This window comes from Talpa occidentalis, unplaced genomic scaffold (assembly GCF_014898055.3).
Source record: "Talpa occidentalis isolate TD23 unplaced genomic scaffold, MPIMG_talOcc4v2.1 talOcc4.7, whole genome shotgun sequence".
Taxonomy (NCBI): domain Eukaryota; kingdom Metazoa; phylum Chordata; class Mammalia; order Eulipotyphla; family Talpidae; genus Talpa; species Talpa occidentalis.
In genome coordinates, this window is record NW_023605083.1 from 23,056,859 (window position 1) to 23,077,551 (window position 20,693).

Below are 20,693 nucleotides of genomic sequence, written 5' to 3' on the forward strand. Positions count from 1 at the left end.
GCTAAGAGTGAGATGGTTAGGTTAGAGCGAATATATCTATTACCCTCCACTGGAATGGGCAGTGAAATGGGCAGTGACTTCTAGATCCTCCTACACATTATAGGAACACCATGCAAACAGGGACCTATCTTGAACCCATTTACTTAGAGGCCTCTTTCAGTCATTTCTTTTTTTTTTTAATTTATTTATTTGTTTATTTATTTATATTTATACAAGCACTGTGTACAGTCAGAAGCGCGGGAGGGTGAGAGAATTCACCAGAGCCAGAGCAGGGAGCACAGCAGGCAGAAGGACCGAAGTACACTGCTGAGGGGAGCAGCGGGCGGCAGAAGAGGTCTGCGTGCCATGCGGGACCCTCCTCTAGTGGCTGGGGAGCAGCCAGGGATTGAACCGGTGCTGCAGAGGCTGCGGGCAGCTTCTCAACCCAGCGCTCAACCGCTGCGCCACAGGGGAGGCCCTCCTTCAGTCATTTCTAATCATATACTTTAGTATTCTACATGCTCTGGTGGCCCACATTTGGAGAAACATAGCTCCAGTCCTGTGTATAACATATAGCAGATAATAAACATTGGTTGAAAGAGTTGACACACAATTTGTTTATGGAATAAGCATGAGTTCATGTCCTTTATCATGTTTGTCTTCACTTCAGTTTCAATTTTTTCCTATTAATATAAAGTCTGACTTTTTATATATTGACACAAAAATGTGTTATTTAATTATCCTTCCTCTAGGTCCTAACCCCCAATGTATTGCTGATATCTTGATTCAACTAGGCAAATATTCCTGAGCATCTACTGAATATAAAACTGTACTGTCTTACTGTATGTAGAACTCTGCCTTGAGTTCTGTGTGGGGGCCATAGAAATGACTAGAAGGAACATGATGGGCCCTTTTTTCAGAGTATTTTTTTTTTTTAACTTTTCTTCTTCATTGACATTTTCTTTAGTACTCTATTATGATTTCTTTAGCTCTCTTTAACTCGTGACTGCCTATTAAACATATACTTCCAGGCTGATATACCCTTAACATTAATGGCCCCAAATAAAGCACACAACCTATTAATCATACCATTCCCTTGGCTATTTCCGGCCTACAATGAACCTGAGTTAAGTCATGTGACTTGTTTTGGCCAATGGAAGATTAGCAATCATGACTCATGCAGAGGCTTGATAATCACTTGTACATTGCATTTTCTCTTGGAATACTACTACTGCCAAGTGGGAAAGTATAGTTCAGGTTCCTTGAGAATAAAAAATCATGGAGACAGAAGCCCAGCTTCCAGCTGGGCCTGCTAGTAGAATGCAGCCACATGAAAGGCAGATGATCAGAAGAATCACTCAGCCTTGCCACACAATCATAAAAAATATTTGTTAAGTTTTGGTGATTTTGTGATATAATTGGTCATATGCCTTATTTTAAAAGCCTTTTCTGACTTGTGATGGAAGAGTTGTTTCAGTCCTGAAGATATTCTGTCAATTCTTCAGGCTGCTATATTTAGTTCTACTCTGCGCACTTAGGCTCCTGAGTTCACCTTTTGGCATCAAAGCTTTCTTGTATATGTGGCTTTGGACAATAACTTTTCTAAGCTTCCATTTTCTGTATTAAAGCAGACTTTCTTAAACTATGCTCCACTTGCATCTAAATTACCTGGGGTGCTTGTTAAAAAATAGACTTAAGCAACTATTTTTCAAATAGTCAAAAACTGACAACAATGTTAACATTTATCAACTGGTGAAAGGATAGGATATATTCGTACAATGGAATTATACTCAGCACTAAAAAGACAAAACTAGCGCTATTAACAATATGGTTAATTCTCTCACATATTATTTGGAGCATAAGAAGTCAGACACAAGAGCATGTGTTGTATGGCTCTATTTAGATTTTTTAAATGGGCAATACTAATTTTCAATTATAAGGCAAAACAAAGCAATGAAATCAGAGCACTGATTGTCTCTGGGAGGGAGGGAAGAAGGTTGAAAGAAAAAAGCATGTGGGAATTTGCTAGCATGATGGAAATCTTCTGTATCATGATTTAAATCTAAGTTATCTGAGTGCATGCATTTGTCAAAACATCAAATTGTACACTTAAAATTGTGTGTTTTTATATGAAAATTATACCTTAAATTAAAAGAGGGATTATAGCAAACATGCAGACTAGGGTCTGTCCTGTGGACTGGGTACTTCTATTGGCTTTAACTAATTCTATTTCATTTCTTATGTAAAGTTGGAAAGCTGAAAATACATTTCCTGGGTCTCCTTGCAGCTAGGCTTCTTGATGGGAATTGGCTCTGTTAGATAGATATTTTCATGAGAGACTTGGAAAGTAGAAAGAAGGCATTTCACTTTGCCAGCTTCCCATGGAGCTTGGGGCCAATAAGTAGGCTCTGGCAATGAGAGTGCTGAGACTCCACACACTCCACAGTGGGGTTGGTGTCTGACAGTGACAACAGTGACAGCCTGACAATAGGGACAGAATGACAGTTTAGCACACCTGTGGGTCTCAGCTACAGTGGAATGACCTTGAGATCAAAAGCCCAGTGGTGGGCCTCCCCGGTGGCGCAGTGGTTGAGCGCTGGGTTGCGAAGCTGCCGGCGACCTCTGCGGCGCCAGTTCGATCCCCGGCTGCTCCCCGGCCACCAGAGGAGGGTCCCACATGGCGCGCAGACCTCTCCTGCCGCCCGCTGCTCCCCTCAGCAGTGTGCTTCGGTCTTTCTGCCTGCTCTGCTCCCCGCTCTGGCTCTGGTGAATTCTCTCACCCTCCCGCGCTTCTGACTGTACCCAGTGCTTGTATAAACAAAACAAACAAACAAATAAATAAATAAATAAATAAATAAATAAATAAATCATGCCTCTATTAAAAAAAAAAAAAAAAAAAGCCCAGTGGTTTCCTCTCCTCCGAACCTTCCTATGGTTCTGTAAGCACCTTATTCCTTATTCTAAATCCCTTTTTGTATGAAATACCTAGAATAGTGTAGGTTTCCTGCATTGAGCCCCTCCTCAGACCAACTTGAGTAATGACAGCACTTCGTTCTGGGGGTGATTGTGAGATTCACACGCAATCCTATAGTTTTGTTGTTGTTTTTAAAGATTAGATGTTCAGTAAGTTAAGTCTTTACTAAGTTATTTTGATTATTGGGTTAAAGTGTTATTACTGGACAAGATGTAATAAATCCATTAAAGGCTAGCTGCCTGGTTCAAAAACACACTCCTTTTGAAAAAATGTCTATCAAACTCATTCTTTCCTGCCTAAATTTCTATGGACTGTCCTATCAAACTTAGGGGAATTTTACCATGGCCACAGCTTTATGGACAGGGACCAGTGAAGAAGCATAAGGACACCAGACTTGGGCCAGACAGTCAGGAGGCCAATTGCCCTAGAGCAGTTTGGTTGGATCTCAGCCAACGCTGACCAATAGTCCTTCCCATATAATCCCTTGTACCACTCTTGGCCTTCTCCATAAAGCTGGCACAGCAATCTTTTAAACTTGCAAGTCAGATCATATCACTTCCCTTCAGGGACTTCTCATTGTATTTGGGTAAACTGTAGACACTTGAGTCAGGAAAAAAGACAAAACTTGCAGGTAAACCATAGATCTGAGGCATATAGAAAGGGGTGGATGGGAAGGATCAGAACAGGAGAGGGAAGAGCACAGGGACTGTGGTGATGGGTGCTGTGGTGGTGAGAGAATTATGGGGACTACACTTGAGGGGAGAAATCAAATATTGTACAAAAATGAACAATGATATAAGAAAATTAAAAAAATAACAAACTGCAGACCCTTGAAAAATTTAGCCAACAAGGCCTCTATGACTAGTCTCTACCTGACTTTCTATTCTGACCTCATACTACTCTTTCTTTCACATCCATGACTAAGAGTAAAAGGGCTCCTTATTAAATTTTCCCCATACTTTTTATAATTGTAACTGAATAACTTGTAATTATTTAATATTTTTCATAAGAAATGTAAGCTCAGTAAAGGCAGTGTTCATTATTGTAGCACTGGTGTCTAGCTCAATGCCTGACACACAGTAAGTACTCAAGTAGTGTTTATAATAAACAAATGGGGCCTCCCCGGTGGCGCAGCAGTTGAGCGCTGGGTTGAGAAGCTGCCCACATCCTCTGTGGCGCCAGTTCGATCCCCGGCTACTCCCCAGCCACCGGAGGAGGGTCCCACATGGCGCGCAGACCTCTCCTGCCGCCTGCTGCTCCCCTCAGCAATGTACTTCAGTCCTTCTGCCTGCTCTGCTCCCCACTCTGGCTCTGCTGAATTCTCTCACCCTCCCGCGCCTCTGACTGTACCCAGTGCTTGTATAAATAAATAAATAAATAAATCTTTTTTAAAATAAAATAAACAAGTGAATTTATTTTTTTATTTTTATTTTTTACATCATTGTTCATTTTTTAAAAATATTTTATATAATTCTTACATCATTTTTCATCTTTGCCCAATGTATTCATTTTCATTTTGGTTATATTCCCCATACAATTGCACCCCCGCCTTATTTTGACTCTAGTTCTTCCTCCCCCCGCTCCTCTACCCCCAGCCCCCATAGTATGTCTCTGGTTTATAGTTGCTTGTTGATTTTGATTATTACTTTGTATTGATTAGTCTTTTTCCTGGTCTCTTATTTAGGTTTTCTAGATTCCTGCTATGAGTGAGACCATCCAGTATTTTTCTTTTTCTTTCTGGCTTATTTCGCTGAGCATGATCCCTTCTAGCTCCATCCATGTTGCTGCAAACTGCATGTGTTTATCTTGTTTGATTGCTGAGTAATATTCCATTGTGTATATGTACCACATCTTCGTGATCCAGTCATCTATTTTTGGGCATTTATGTTGTTTCCATATCTTGGCCATTGTAAACAGTGCTGTTATAAACATAGGGGTGCAGGTGCCCTTTGGAATTACTGTTTCTGTGTCATTTGGGTAAATATCTAGGAGTGGAATTGCTGGATCATATGGAAGCTCTATGTTTAGTAGGTCCAGAAATCTCCACACAGCTCTCCTAGTGGTTGGACCAGTTTGCACGCCCACCAGCAGTGCAGGAGAGTTCCTTTTTCTCCACATCCTCGCCAACATTTGTTGTTGCTAGTTTTTTGAATAAGTGCCATTCTCACTAGTGTAAGATGGTTTCTCATGGTAGTTTTGATTTGCATTTCCCTGATTACAAGTGACATTGAACATTTTTTCATATGCCTTTTGCATTTTCATTTGCATTTTCTCTTTGGAGAAGTTTCTTTTTAATTCTTCTGCCCATTTTTTGACTGGATTATTTTCTTTGATTTTGTTGAGTCTCATCAGCTCTTTGTAGATTTTTGTGATCAATCCTTTATCATTAGTGTTGTGTGCAAAAACATTCTCCCAGTTGGTGGGGTTTCTCTTTGTTTTGGCTAATGTCTCTTTTGCTGTGCAGAAGCTCTTGAATTTGATGTAGTCTCAGCTGTTTATCTTTGCCTTCACTATCACTGCTTTGGGTGATGTATCTGTAAAGATGTCTTTCATGTGCATGTCATTTAGTGTTTCACCTATATTTCCTTTATGTATTTTATGGTTTCAGGTCTTATGTCTAGTTCTTTAATCCATTTTGAGTTGGTTTTTGTGCATGGTATGAGGTAGTAGTCAAGCCTCATTCTTTTAAACAAATGAATTTATACATGCTCATACCCTCATAGCTAGAGCACAGTGCCTCTTGGAAAAGATTCAGCCAGGGCAACCTTGACTTTTGTGGAGGCTTCCTTGGGTCAGAACCAGCCAACCTATTTAACCTGCAGGTTGATGATGCTCAAATGAGATGCTGGTAGTTTTAACAGGAAAGTGGCAGAGCAGAGGGGTCCTGGGACTACTGACTTGAGATATCTGGTTCAGTAGTTTTTTGTCATATTCTCAAAGAGAGAAACTACTATTAGTTCTCAGTTTCCTCATTCATCCTTTCAGGTACCTGCTTAGGTACTTCCACCCTCACCTTAGGAGGTTGTTGTTAAAAGGACCATGTGAGACATAAGGTACCAAAAGGTTTGGAAAAAATTAACCAGTTTCTGGTGGCAAGCATTATTACTACAAGTACACACTTAAGAACAAAAGATTTGGAAGATTCAAATAAACTGTAGTTTGTGTATAGCTGTAGTTATGTATTTCAAAGACTTTTCATTTGCTTGAAAATAGACACACCACAGTTTTCCTACCCAAAGCCAGCTCAGCTCTTAGAGGATTCCAGAAAATTCCCTTAGCACTTCTAAAGTTCCTTGGGTAATAAAGTCGTATCTCCCATGAAAACACTTATCAGTGCCTTCCTAAAAATCCTACACACCATTGCACTAGAACCAGAGGAACTAAGTTAAATTCTTACTTCCTTTTAGAGTTACTCACCCATGACCTTTTTTATTGAGCATACTCCAGCCTCTGGCTAGTCTCTAGACAGGTGCAAAGAAGAATGAGACCCACTACTGTCTTCCAGGTCTCATTCTTCTTTGTACCTGTCTAGAGACTAGCCAGAAGCTTAGCTATGCTCAATCATTTGACAGAGTATTTATTGCTCTGAATGAACAGGCTTAGAATCTACGGTACCAAAATGAGTTTCTGTGATTATTAAAAGGGACAATGCAGTTTTAACACACAACGCTTGGCAGATGATAGCTACTCTAAGATGTAGCCATTATCATTATTAAGAAAATTCTGTAACCTCACACCTCAAAATTAATTCTGAAATAAACTTCCTCTCAGTTTTTTTTCACAATCTCCTAGAAGTCACAAGAATAGAAAGGGTGAAGGTAGAGGCTCCCTTCCTCTTGTTTTCTTACTTTACATTCATTAGGCAAATGACACCAATTTTCATAATTAATAATTCAATGATAAGTGTGTGTGGAGGGGTGTACTACGAAAATACAAACCAGAGTAGGGAGTGACCTAGCTTAGGAAGTTAATGTCAAGGGAGTTTCTTTAAAAGGAACTCATGGCTGGGCCTCCCCGCTGGCGCAGCAGTTGAGCACTGGATTGCGAAGCTGCCTGCAGCCTCTGCAGCGCCGGTTCGATCCCTAGCCACTGGGTGAGGGTCCCACATGGCGCGCAGACCTCTCCTGCCGCCTGCTGCTCCCCTCAGCAGTGTACTTCGGTCCTTCTGCCTGCTCTGCTCCCTGTTCTGGCTCTGGTGAATTCTCTCACCCTCTCACGCTTCTGACTGTACCCAGTGCTTGTATAAATAAATAAATAAATCTTAAAAAAAAAAAAAAAGCAAGTCATGGCTGAGTGGAGTTTTGAATGATGAATGGGAATTAAGCCAAGATTTAGATCTAAGAGGTAAAAGGATCATTTCTGATAAGAGGGAATAGGAGGACGCAGAAGGAACAAGGGAAATTTCCTGACCAGCATTTGTTGTGCGTGTTTCTGGTTATATTTGTTTATTTTTACTTTCCTATATAGACTAGAACCATAATAAGCATAAACATCACGTTATAGAAGAAGTTGAAAAGGAAATTCTGCCATCTGGGCCCTATTTCTAGCTAAGTCATTATCCAGCCTTTGTGTGCAGGTATGTCATCTTGAGTGGGTCTGTAACCTATTTGGGCTCCTGTTTCTTCACCTACAAAATGAGGGTCTTAGAATATATAAAGTTTATGATATTTCTAAGGATCTCTAATAGTTTCAGAATATTAAAAGACATGTTAGGTAGCTGAGACTGCTTTCCTGTGCCTACCACGTTTCTGATATGTAGCTCTGTTATTCTCCTGAGCATAACTGATTGGTTTGAGGGTGGGAATTAAAACCTGAGGGTAAGAATTGACTCAAGTTAGACTAATCATACCTTCTTCCCTAAGAATTTTCAAGTAGGCTGGTTCTTTGAATGAAGGAGATAAAAATGGAAAGATTGCAGGGAAACTCACTTTCTTCCCACTAGGTAGAATTAAGAAGCAAAGAGGATTTCTGAGAGAAAAGAATGAAATATTAGCAAAAAGAAGTTGCCTGGCCCTACAGCTTGCCGGTTCTCTCCTAAGGCCCAGCTATATGTCTGCCCTTATATTCCATACTTACCCCTGTATTCTTAAAATAAATCCCTTCCTTTTTTCTTTAAGAGGGCTTGAATTAAATAGTTGACTGTAGTAGCTACAGTATTTATCTAACAATATTTCCCCGTTTGATTTCCCTGGAAAATTCCTGTCCCAATTTTCATGAGATTCTAGTAGAATACATCATCACAGGCACTCTTCCCAAAGGGTGAATACAAGATTATGGTATCACATCCTCCTGGTCACAATGATTGGTCTGTGTATGGGCACATGACCAAGCAAGGTGATTTAATGTCTTCCCTAGGAGTTGGAAAGAGAAGTTCTCTTTCTGCTAGGGTGGTTAAACTGAGATGATTATTAGTTTGGAGCACCATTTTACCCTCTTGGTGAAGAGACCTGCTGCATAATGAAATTAAGTAGAGACAAGAATTTCAAAGAATGAGTACTCTGAAGATAACTTTTGAACCTTAGATTCTATCCTACTTAAAACCAGATCCATTCCTAGATTTTTTTTCAATTACCTAAGCATTTCTTTATCATTTCTTTGTTTAAGCACAGCTGGAATTGGGTTTATATCACTTACAAGCATAAGAGCCCTGGCTTGAACAAGCTAATTTCTATTTTTTTCCATCAAAATACTAATACAACAATGTAGCTTTGACATCTGCCCCTATAGGGAATTAACAAGGCCACTATTTTGATAAAGGTTTCAAGATACTGCCATAACTCCTTCTAGCTCCACTTGCTATAGGTCCTTCAGCCTTTGGTCTCTGTTATGGGTTGAATTATATCTCCCACACACACCCCCACCCCAGAAAAAAAAAATATGTTGACGAGTTACTCCAGCATCTCAGAATGTGATCTTATCTGTAAATATGGTGATTGAAAATACAATTGGTTAAGATGAGGTCATCTTCAGTATGGTGGGTCCTTATATGAGACCAATACAATTGGGGTCCTTATATAAGAACAGGTGAAGAGAGTGACTCAAAAAGACACCACGTGAAGAGGAAGCATTAAAGTGATGCATTCACGAGTCAAGGAAAACCTACAGCCACAAGAGCTAGAAAAGAGGCATGTAAATGATTCTCTGAGCCCTAAGAAGGAACCAAATAAGCCAATATCTTGATTTTGGACTTCTAAGACAATAAATTCTATAAGACTATAAAATTTGTTATTTTTAAGCCACCAAGTTGTGGTACTTTAACAGTCCTGGAAAATTCATACAGTCCTCAAACCATCCAATGCTAGGTGAATGCTGGCTGCAGTACAGCTCAAGTATAGGAGTTACATCTTATCTCTAGACTTCTGAAAACATCCAAGTGCTATAGATGTAAAGTTAAGCCCTATGACTCATGTTGACATTAAATTGTTAGATGACAGACTGCTTTGAATATTGACTAAGGATTGAAGAACTAAAAAGAACCCTGAGCATTTAATATATAGCCCCTTTGTTTATTAAATCTTCTAATGACCAGACTGAAAGGTAGGTATTTCCCATTTTACACTTGAGGAAATTAATCTCAGGTAGAAGGCCAATGCTACATATCAACCCGCATGGTTTGTACTCAAATATGGGTCTCGTTCTTAAGTTTTTATTTCCACAGTGCTCCACCAAATCTCAAGAAACCAAAAGCCAAAAGCATTCCTCAGGAATGACTGAATTAATCTTAAAAAAGAAAAGAAAAGAAAAGAAAGCTTTCCAAAAAGAAAATCAAAAACAACTTTAAAGTCATTAGCTACACTAAAACTTAAAAGATGAACCCAGTCCACACCTCCACAGGTTAAAAGAGAGAATTAATCAACAGCTGAGTGTGGTGAGTGTTAAGATAGGGGAGGCACCCAGAGGTCTATGAGAACATGTAGTAGGGGTAGGACTCCCCCAGAAACTGCTGGGTGATTGAGTAGGTGGCTCACTTGAAGGGGTGGGCTCACAGAGCAGCATTATCAAACCACACATGTTAAAATGTAGACATAGCCCAAGTTTCTGAAAGACTTTTTACAATGTAGTCTTTTAAATTTGCTGGTTATCCGGCAACTCATCTAATAATCAGCTGACTCCTTGGCAATTCTTCTGTGTGCCTACAATTTCCTGCAAAGAAACTCTACGGTTCTCACTACTTTGACAAATTAATCTGGGATACATTTCATTTTGTAGATAGCTAATTAGTTTGCTCTTTTCTTTGCACAATTTGGAGTATTTTTCCTGTTTTTCTCGCAAACATTTTCAAAGCTTACATCTTAAGCATGCCTTTAATTGCCTAATGGGTAAAATAGTAGGTTAGTCAAAAAGGGAGCCTGTGACTGAGAAGTATGGCATTGGGGCCAGGAACCAAGGGTACTTAGCACTAACAACAGCCTTAGGTGGGCTGACTTTCTTCACTTACCAAGTCAGATACCATTTTAAATTAAATGGTCCCACCAGTATCTTTCCTTCAAAACTGTAAAGAATGTCAAGTTGTCCTACCATTCCCAGATGCAGCAGGAAGAGGAGTTCCCCTTACCATCCCCCTTTCTTTGGAGTATCAGCGATTAGATGCCCAGATGGCTGCCACTGAGTCCAGCAGCAGTCCCACCATTGTCATGCATGTGGTGACAGGGCACTCACAGGGCAGACATATGAAGCCACCACATGTCATTGCTGGGCTGGTTCACTATTTTTTGTCTTTAAGTTGGCCTCTGATTTCTAGAAATTCACCTATCTTCAGCATTTTGAACACATTGTAGCAGGAAGAAACTATTAACAAAGTAATTAATCTGAATATTTTTAGATGTTAAGGTCTTCAGAGGGGATAGGGATGGGGATTGTTCTGACCTCAGAGAAACATCTAGTGTGTTTTAAAAAAATACTCATAAACTCACTAAACTAACCACCTCGCACCACGAATAAACATGTGAGAATGGGGAGGGAGGGAGGAGGCAATTAGGGGCATCAATTGATCTTCTGGTTACTATCTCACATCACATGCCCACCCTTATTCCACAGAGGAAGTGGGGGAGGTGAAATATTTAATGTCATATTTAGTGTCTCGAGCTGGGCCAGAGCACAAGCTGTGACATACCTCCTGAAAGCAACATCCCTCCTCTGCAAACTCAACAGAATGGTTTCAGCAGAGCAGGATCCTCATCCATAACCACTAGTATCAGAACAAGCAGAAAGAGAATGTAATGTTCCAGGTGCCAAGACTCTGACAGTGATTCAGCAGCAGCCTATGCTCACGCTTGGGTTTGGACTGCCAGCTATGGGTCAATTATGACAAGGAGTTCGTAGCTTCAGACCCAGGCAGTCCTGGACAAAAATGACAGTGTTTATTTACTTGAGTAAAGGAATGATGTGGCTTGGCCTCTGTACAATATCAAACACTTATAAACTGTTCCATTCAAATGTTTTTTCAGACCTGGCCAACTACAGTACAAAAAGGCCCAGTTTCTTACAGAGATTCCCAGTCACTTCTAAAAAGTAGGTAAGGGTGGTCTGAATATGGAATCTCTAGGGTGTCCCTGGTGGCACAAGTTAAGCACCATACTATGAAGCAATCCTCAGCCTCTGCAGCATGAGTTCGATCCCCAGCTAGCCAGTGAGAAACCCACATGGTGAAGCAGACCTCTCCTGTCTTGCCCGCTGCTCCCCTCAGCAGTGTATTTCAGTCAGTCTGCCTGTTCTGTTCCCCACTCTGTCTCTGGTGAATCCTCTCACCCCCCCGCATCTCTGGGCTGTACCCCAGCTCTTGTATGCATAAATAAACCTTTAAAAAAAATTGAACATGGAACTTCTAAATATAAGCCAGTTTTCATCCACTTTGGAAGCAGGTGAGGAGCAGTGTAGACACTGGCTTGTGATAATGTCTGTGGTGTAGCTTTCCCATTCATCACAGCCCACTTGTATGTCCACAGCAAATACAACAGGTAACATCAATGGAACCCCAAATTCTAGCCTCACACCATGACCAAAGCCCCAATAAATCCATTTTTGTACCCACCTTGAATCCCCACCTCACCCAGTTGAATCCTACCCCTACTTTGGGCACAGCCAAAGCAGTAGAAATTTCTTGTTTCTCTGGTGTTTCTTTAGTATCACAATCTACCTTTGATTTTATCCACTTCTTCAAGTCTCCTTTACTCTACCCCCTACTTCCTTCCCTGCTACTTCCGCAGCATCCTGAACTCTTGCACTCAGTCACCATAAACCTAACTGCTAGCAGTGGCTTCACCCTGGAGCCTCCCAATATAAAAGATGTAGTGGGAAATAACCACCCCATCGTCTTTTGTTGTAGAGCGACAGTAAGATAACAGTTACCATGGTACAAATTATGTTTTGTTTTTTTTGACTGGGTCTATCATCAGTGATGACCTTCATCATATTTTATCAGAATACAGTAAAAAGAAAAAAAAAAAAACAGCTACAAGGCTCAGCTGCGCTATGAAGCCAATTTGCTGTTTCCCTATCAGCAGGCCCTGTTGTAATCCTCTAACTTCCTCCCAGTCTTTATCAACTGTCTTGATGAATATGGTAAAATAACCATTAGGGAGGCAGAATAGTTGGTGTTTGTGCAGAATGTACTTGAAACATCTTGAAAGACATAAGGAGAGCCTGGAAGATGACAGGAAGGCAAAAGCAGTGATTCGCCATGATGCCTAACAAGATTACAGGTATAGGGGCTTCCCTGGTGGCACAAGGGGTTAAGTCTCAGCACTGTGAAGCTTTTGGCAGTGCAGCCACTGCAACGCGAGTTCAATCCCTGGCCAGGGAGCTAACCCACAAGGCGCAGCAAATCTCTCCTTGTCTCACCCACTGCTCCCCTTGGCAGTGTATTTCAGTCAATCCACCTGTTCTGCTCCCCACTCTGTCTCTGGTGAATCCTCTCAACACCACCACTACCCCCTACCCCCTGCACTCTGGCGTACACCCCAGCTCTTGTATGCATAAAATAAATCTTTTCAAAAATAAAAGATCACAGGTATATCTGCCTGAAAAAAAAAAAAATCACTATGCCCACTGAAATCAGTTTCATCAGCAAAGGAGCAGACTGACCAAGACAGAAATCCAAGCTTAAAGTGCTGGAATTTCTCATCAAACTACCCTGGGAAGTAGTTAACTGGAATTAAGCGGGAGAACAAGGCAGAGACTGCAGGAGCTGAATGACATTAAATTGCGCCGGCAACCAGCCTAAATGACTTCTACCCAAGGAATAGTATTGCATCTCCTGGACATTTGAGAAGGGTTTGGGAGCAAGCTGTTTAAATAAATATTAAATGTGCCTTCCTTTTGGCAATGTCATCTCATTACCACTACTGCCAGATGTTTTCACTTCAAAAGCAGCTATACCAGATGGAGGGCTAGGAACCACTAGATAGTTCCACGTTTGCAGTAGACAAGGGCACACACCCCTTTAACCACTTGCAATTATCTGCCTGGAGTCTACATGCTACCCTATATTGACCAGCAGTACTACTTCAAGAACTTGTTCCAAGAAAAGGGAAGTTCCTGTAGAACAGCATTTGATATGTCCAAAGCAATGTGACCCCATAATTCTTTATATAAGCTTGGGCAGATCTGAGTTCAAACATCAGCAGCTCTAAGTAAGAACACAGCATGTGTAGAAGGCAGAATTCTAAGATGGTCAGCCAAGATTCTCAGACTCTGGCTTTTAAGACACTAATCTAAGTATGCTATGATCAGTTGACCTTAACAAAGGGAGATTATCCAGGTGGCATTACTGTGATGTGAGTCGTTTAAAAGCAACATTTCCTCTTGCTAGAACCACAAGAGTCAGACTGAAAGCATGAGGATTCAATGCACCATTGCTGGCTGAAAAATGGAAAGAACTTTGTAACAAGGAATTTGAGTAGTAGCCTCTGAAGTTAAGAATTGTCCCCAGCTAGCAGCTGGCAACAAACAGGGATTACAGTCCTATAACCTGAATGCTACCAACAACCTAAATGAGCTGGAAGCATATTCTTTCCCAGAACCTTCAGTTAAGGGGCACAGACTGACGAACACTCAACATCAGTCTGTGAGATTGTAAGCAGAGAACCAACCAAGCCAGCTTGAACTTCTGACCTATAGGCTTGTAGTTAATAAATGGAAACTGTTTTAAGCTGCTAAGTTTGTGGTAATTCGTTAAGCAGCAACAGAAAAACCAACAAAGTACACAGAGCTTTCAGAAGTACAGTGCCACAGCTCAAAATGGCCAGACCTTCTTCAGAGTTAGCTCTACCTCCACATCCCCCCCAGACCCCAGTCTTCAGAATGAAGACTTCTGTTGCTCTCTTTTCACTGAAAAAGAAAAAAGTATAAAGAGGACTGATGAGGCAAAGATTTTTCCTTACTTCAAAAGCCCACCCATGAAGGAATCGACATTTCCTCTTCTACCAAACTTGATTCCATATGCACACCAAATGTAGAGAGTATTAGTTGGCAGGGATGATCCACCAAACAACCCGAGTATTTCTGCATATTCTTGCTGGGTAGGCCTTTACCAGAGCCTTTACTTAAAGCTGTGTTTGCAGAAAGCAATCTTGAGGGGTAAAATACAGTGACGCATCTCTTAATTATTGGGACATGTTCTGAGAAATGTATTCGTAGACGGTATGTTTGCAAACATCATAGATATGTATGGGGCTGCTCCCTGCATAAAAGACCATTGTATTACAATAGCTAGTACATCCCTAAGCCATTTTGGGACCATGTTGCACATGTGGTGTGCCATTGACTAAAACCCCATTATGCATCACATGGCTGCATGACCCTATCTGGTGCAAAGAGCAGATGTGTTATGAAAGAGATTATGTACTCCAAGCATGCACATTCATTGGGTATGATGCAGGCCCACTGTGTACATGGCATCTACTTGAGGAGTCCCCCCACATCACTGCTGTGTTATGCTGGGGGCAAGAGAGAGCACTATGATCATGAAGCTCATGCTGCTTTCTGTGCTCTGAATAATAAAGTTCTTTCTGAACAGAACACTTGTGTTTTCTCCTAGCATCCACAAAATAGTAATACTCTAACTTATTAGCTTGCAAACAGGGTAAAATTCCAAACTGGCATTTTTAAATAAGGAGGTCTAATGTACTTTACATTATAAATTTCAAAGAAAACAAAATCTCTGTTTTGAATTTTCTTGCGCAGAAAAAAATCTACATCATTGGGCTATTGAGACTAGAATGAGATTAGAATATGGCACTTAGGATACAAGAAATATCCATTAACTTTAGTTGAACCCCTACCCTCTGCAGCACCTCCACAAACACATATAAAGAACCAGATGGAGAGCAATATCTTCTCTGAGTAGCATTCTATTCAGAAAACAAGGGACAAAGAGTCTAACACATCAATTTCCAACAATGAGTTTCCATCCATATTATTTCACATAACATCTACACAGATACTGAGGTGCAAAGAAGATAGTTTTGCAAAAAGAAAGACATCAGTTCTCCACAGTTCTGGAAAACAGCCACATGACAGAAGTCCGGGAATTGTGGACTGAAGAAGTATTGCTGAAATGTGGCTGTGATGTTATTCTAGCAGCTTAACTATGTCCTGAAGGCCCACTCTTTGTCCAGGTAAGGCATGAAGTTCTCAAGATGACTGGGCCTCCTAAGGAACATTAATGCCACTGGAGAAATGGCTGGAAACCACATGATACAGAGATAACTTTTATTTAGATATTCTGAAATTTTTCTAAATGGGAAATTGATAAAATCCTTCAAATAAGAGGCTATCCTGTCCTGGATGAATTTGGACTTGGTCCCTTTGGCATCCTTGGCAGTTTCTGCTTTGCTTGTAGGCACTGAGAACTTATATTGTGACAGTATCACTTGAGGGTCTTGCTAAGGTTGGAGAAGCCAATGCCAACACAAGTCATCAGCACTTTATCCCCACCCTTGAGTTCTTCACCACATGGCTTGGTTTCAATTTTAAACATAATCTGGAAAAAGCTCTTCAAATGCCGCAAAAATTCTATCCTAAAAAACAAAAAAAGGGGGGGGGAATGAAAATGGAATTCCATATTTATTTTATATTTTATTTTATATATTTCTTACAACATTTTTCATTTTTGCACAATGTATGCATTTTCATCTTGGTTATATTCCCTATACAATTGCACCCCCCTTATTTTGACGCCAATCCCTCCTCTCCCTGCCCGCCCCCCTGTAGTGTGTCTCTGGTTTATAGTTGCTTGTTGATTTTGATTTTTTCTTTATTACAGTTATTCTTTTTCATGGTCCCTTATTTAGGTTTTCTAAATTCCTGCTATGAGTGAGACCATCCAGTATTTTTCTTTTTCTTTCTGGCTTATTTCGCTGAGCATGATCCCTTCCAGCTCCATCCATGTTGATGCAAATTGCATGAGTTTATCTTTTTTGATTTCTGAGTAATATGGAATTCCATATTAAAAAAATTCTCCTTTCCCAACCTAGAACCCAAGCTTTTAATATCCCAAATCAAGAGGAATGACTAAAATTAAGAACTCATCAATGGTGATTAAATAGTATTTATAACCTGCCAGCTTTTTAAAAGGATTTAAACAACTTGCAATTTGCAGAGATATATACATGATAAATTAAATACATTTTTTTAAAAGGTGTGAAGTTAGTACACAAGAGATAAAGAGATTAAGTCATTTAATCCTACACACTTGTTTAGAGTAGACATATGTGACATTAGCATTGAATAGCTCATGCAAGAAACAATATATATACACCCTCATTATTGACAGCATCATGAGTTAAAACCAAGAATTTATTGATGTTGATGCTCAATTTGATGACATTTGAGCACCTGCTATGATGATACTACAGTCAACTAAAAATCCCTTCTCTCCTGAAGTTTTCAATTTAGTGAAAAAGACAATTTAAGTAACTGAACGATACTATAGAGATTTAAATAAAGTAAAAAGTCAGATGGGGGAAATGTGAATATAATAGTATTTGTATGCATATGAGAGAGGCAATATTAAAGATGGCTAAGGAGGAGCTCATAATAAAAACAGCAAGGAGTATCATATGGTTGTTTGTCATCCTCCTTAAGAAAGAGCAATTCTATGGAAGGACCACAGTAAAGGTATGCAGGCTTCTATTGATCTGGCTAAGCAGATTCTGCATTGCCCCAGCCATTGTTAACCTTGAGACTCATCTGCAGAATTCATTAAAACACATATTCCTAAAAGTTCTGATCAACTGACAACTGGTGGGAGGTATTTCCATGCAGTGCATATAAGAATTACAAGTCACATAGGATATTCCTTCCCTCACCCTACAATGCTCAGGGGCCAGAAATCTATTGCTAAGAAGCAACCTTGGCAATTCTTATCAGGCAAGTTTGTGCAATACTGGTTTAATTAATAACAGATGGTCTGCGTACATGCTATGAAGAGTTCAATAACTGTGTATTGTGCTACCTTCGAATCAAGCCATCCAAACTCCTTAACTCCAGCCAGATGGTTTTTAACCCCGAATACACATGGAATCATAGAGGAGCTTTCAAAATGCTGATGGCAAGCTTTCAAAATGCTGATGCTGTTCCAATCAGTGGAACAGAAGTGAGAGTCAAGAAATAAACCGCATGGTCAGGGTCAATTGATTTTCAAAAAGAGTGCCAAGATAATTCAATGGGGAAAGAACATTCTTTTCAACAATTTGTGTTAGAACAACTCCACATGCATATCTAGACACAAAAGAATGAAGCTGGGCCTATTCCTCATATTGTACAAAAAAAAAGGATCAAACACCTTCATGTAAGAGGAGCTTACATGAAACTCATAGAAGAAAATACAGGGATGACACCACATGATCTTGGGCTAGGCAATGGTTTCTTTTTTTTTTTTTTCATTAATTTAAATATTTTATTTTATATAATTCCTATTTTTTAAAATATTTATTTATTTATTTATTTGTTTATACAAGCACTGGGTACAGTCAGAAGCACGGGAGGGCGAGGAATTCACCAGAGCCAGAGCGGGGAGCAGAGCAGGCAGAAGGACTGAAGTACACTGCTGAGGGGAGCAGTGGGCGGCAGGAGAGGTCTGCACCATGTGGGACCCTCCTCCGGTGGCCGGGGAGCAGCCGGGGATTGAACCGGCGCTGCAGAGGCTGCGGGCAGCTTCGCAACCCAGCGCTCAACTGCTGCGCCACCGGGGAGGCCCTATTATATATACTTCTTACATCTTTTTTCATCTTTGCACAATGTATGCATTTTCATTTTGGTTATATTCCCCATACGATTGCACCCCCCTCCCCCTTATTTTGACTCTAGTCCTTCCTTTCCCCGCCCCCCCCCACCACCCCAGTTTGTCTCTGGTTTATAGTTGCTTGTTGATTTTGATTTTTACTTTGTTTTGATTAGTCTTTTTCCTGGTCTCTTATTTTGGTTTTCTAAATTCCTGCTATGAGTGAGACTAGGCAATGGTTTCTTAATTATAACACCAAAAGTCCAAAAGTAGCATGACGAATAACTAAATAAAATTGGACATCAAAATTAAAATCGCTTGTGCTCACTTGGGAAGCACATATACTAAAACGGGAATGATACAGAGAAGATTAGGATGGCCCTGCACAAGGATGACACGCGAATTCATGAAGCATTGCGTATTTTAAAATAAAACCTCAGTGAAAAAAAATTAATCTCTTATGCATCAAAGATGCTGTCAAGAAAATGAAAAGACAACAGATAGGAGAAAATATTTGCAAAGCATATTTCCAAGAAGGATCTGGTGTCTAGTTCTTACAATTCAATAATAAAAAGAAAAACCTCAATTTTAAAATGGACCAAAGACCTGAAAAGCCATTTCCCCAAATACATTATACATATGTAGCCAATAAGCACATGAAAAGATGCCCAACATCTTTTTCATTAGGGAAATGAAATCAAAACCACTCCACACCCAAGAGAATGACTACAATCAAAAAGACAAATAATAAAGCGTGGGCAAGAATGTCAGAAATTGGAATCTCATACATTGCTGGGGGGAATGTAAAATGATGCTGCTTCTGTAGAACAGTCTGGCAACTCCTCAAAATAGTAAATAAAAATTTTGAGGAGTTACCATATGAGCTAACAATTACACTCCAAGGCATGAGAGAAATAAAAACATATACCCACACAAAAACTTGTAAACAAATGCTGATTCATAACAGTTTCATTCATAACAGTCAAAAAGTGAAAACAACCCAAATGTCCACTAACAGGTGAATGGATAAACAAAATGTGGTAAATATCTGTACTACGGAATGTTATTTGGGTAAAAAAAGGAAGTGCTGACACACATTACAATATGGATGAACCCTGAAAACATCATGCTAAGAAGCCAGTCACAAACGACCACATACTGTGTAAGTCCATTTATAGGAAACGTCCTGAGAGACCAATCTAAAGAGGCAGAAAGTAGATTAGTGGTTGCCTGGAGCTGGGTGGTGGGGGTAGGGAGTAAGGGGACAATAGGGAACAACCATGAATGGGCAAAGGGTTCTTTCCGGGGTGGTAAACATGTTCTAAAATTAGGCTGTGGTTATGGTTCTACAACTCTGAATATACTAAATATTGCTGAATGAATGGTACATTTTAAGTGGGTAAACCGTGGTACGTGGTATGTGAAATATCTCGATGAAACTGTTCTAAACAAATAAATTTTAATATATATGTAGGTGTGCATGTGTGTACGTGTGTGCATTTGTGAGGTTTTAAAAGAGGACTGATCCTGGCTCCCACCCTCACACAGTATATATCAAACTTAGTATAGAGCCTGCTGCAATGAATTTCTACTCTCTTCTATCCTCCCATCCTAGCTCATGTAGTTAAAGGCAGGAAAACGCAAAAGGGGGGTCTGAACAACTTCCTTAACCTGGTCTGACTGAAATGACTGGCATGTCAGGGGTTTAAGAGAGGAAACACTCCTTAACCAGAAAAGTAATTCTGGTGAGAGCTACATACTGGAAGAATAAACTGCCCCACTTCTCTACTCTCCTTTCCACCTAGGATGGATACTACTTTCTGCTCATTTTTAAAATAACATCCTATTTGCCCACTTTCCTATAGTCTTCCTGAGTGAATAATCCCTCTGAATGTCTGTAGCATTTTTGGCCCTACTTGTGGTATCTAAGTAAATGCTTATGTTTTGTTATCTCCACAACTGCCCCTTTCCTCTTGGTAAATGATATACGCATGCCATTATCTATAATACCTGACAGGAACTCTATATAAGACACTACAATAGGCACTGAATAGAACGTTGAAATTAGGGTTAGTTTTCAGAAATGACTTCAACATTCTTAGTAATTAAGGGGAATCAGTTCTTCCTCTGCTGGCTTTCCTGTCTGACTAACCAATTGGAATTTTCAGTTTTTTGCTCTCAGTCCCAATCTCACAACCTTCCCATTTTGTCCTAGGGAAAAGAGAAAACAAACACATCAAGCCCATAGATAAACAGTCCACATCTGTGGGCAAAGCTTCCAGCTGGCACCAGTGCAGAAAAATCCAGCCATCTCACCCACTCGTCTGCATTTTGAGAAGAAAACAGCTTGTTCTCTCGCTGCTCTTCAGCTATAATACAGGTCTGAGGCACGCTCTGCCCCCAGAGTTTCCCCAGCCTGCTTCACTGAATCGTTCACTGTGCTGGGAAAACGAGACACCCTCCCAGCTGGCAGAATTCCTACAGGGCCTCAGTTTGCTTCTGATCTCTTGGCAAAGG

General features: G+C 40.3%; 1 protein-coding gene and 1 non-coding gene across 3 annotated transcripts in view; one reads left to right on the plus strand and one right to left on the minus strand.

The window, feature by feature from the left end:
* The window catches only part of RCL1 (RNA terminal phosphate cyclase like 1), an 80,456-nt gene that overhangs the window by 12,464 nt on the left and 47,299 nt on the right, over window positions 1-20,693 (minus strand). Inside the window, exon 9 of one of the 2 annotated variants that reach the window (XM_037491903.2) lies at window positions 15,651-15,972. The exons of the other annotated variant lie outside the window; for it this stretch is intronic. Within the exon in view, the coding sequence (XP_037347800.1) occupies window positions 15,822-15,972 (151 nt within the window). The 3' untranslated portion in view covers window positions 15,651-15,821. Of the gene's footprint in view, window positions 1-15,650; window positions 15,973-20,693 lie in introns of those variants that run through there. 2 annotated transcript variants of the gene reach the window in all.
* Window positions 18,497-18,602, plus strand: LOC119233089 (U6 spliceosomal RNA). The gene has a single exon (XR_005122255.1). It is a non-coding gene; the product is annotated as a U6 spliceosomal RNA (small nuclear RNA).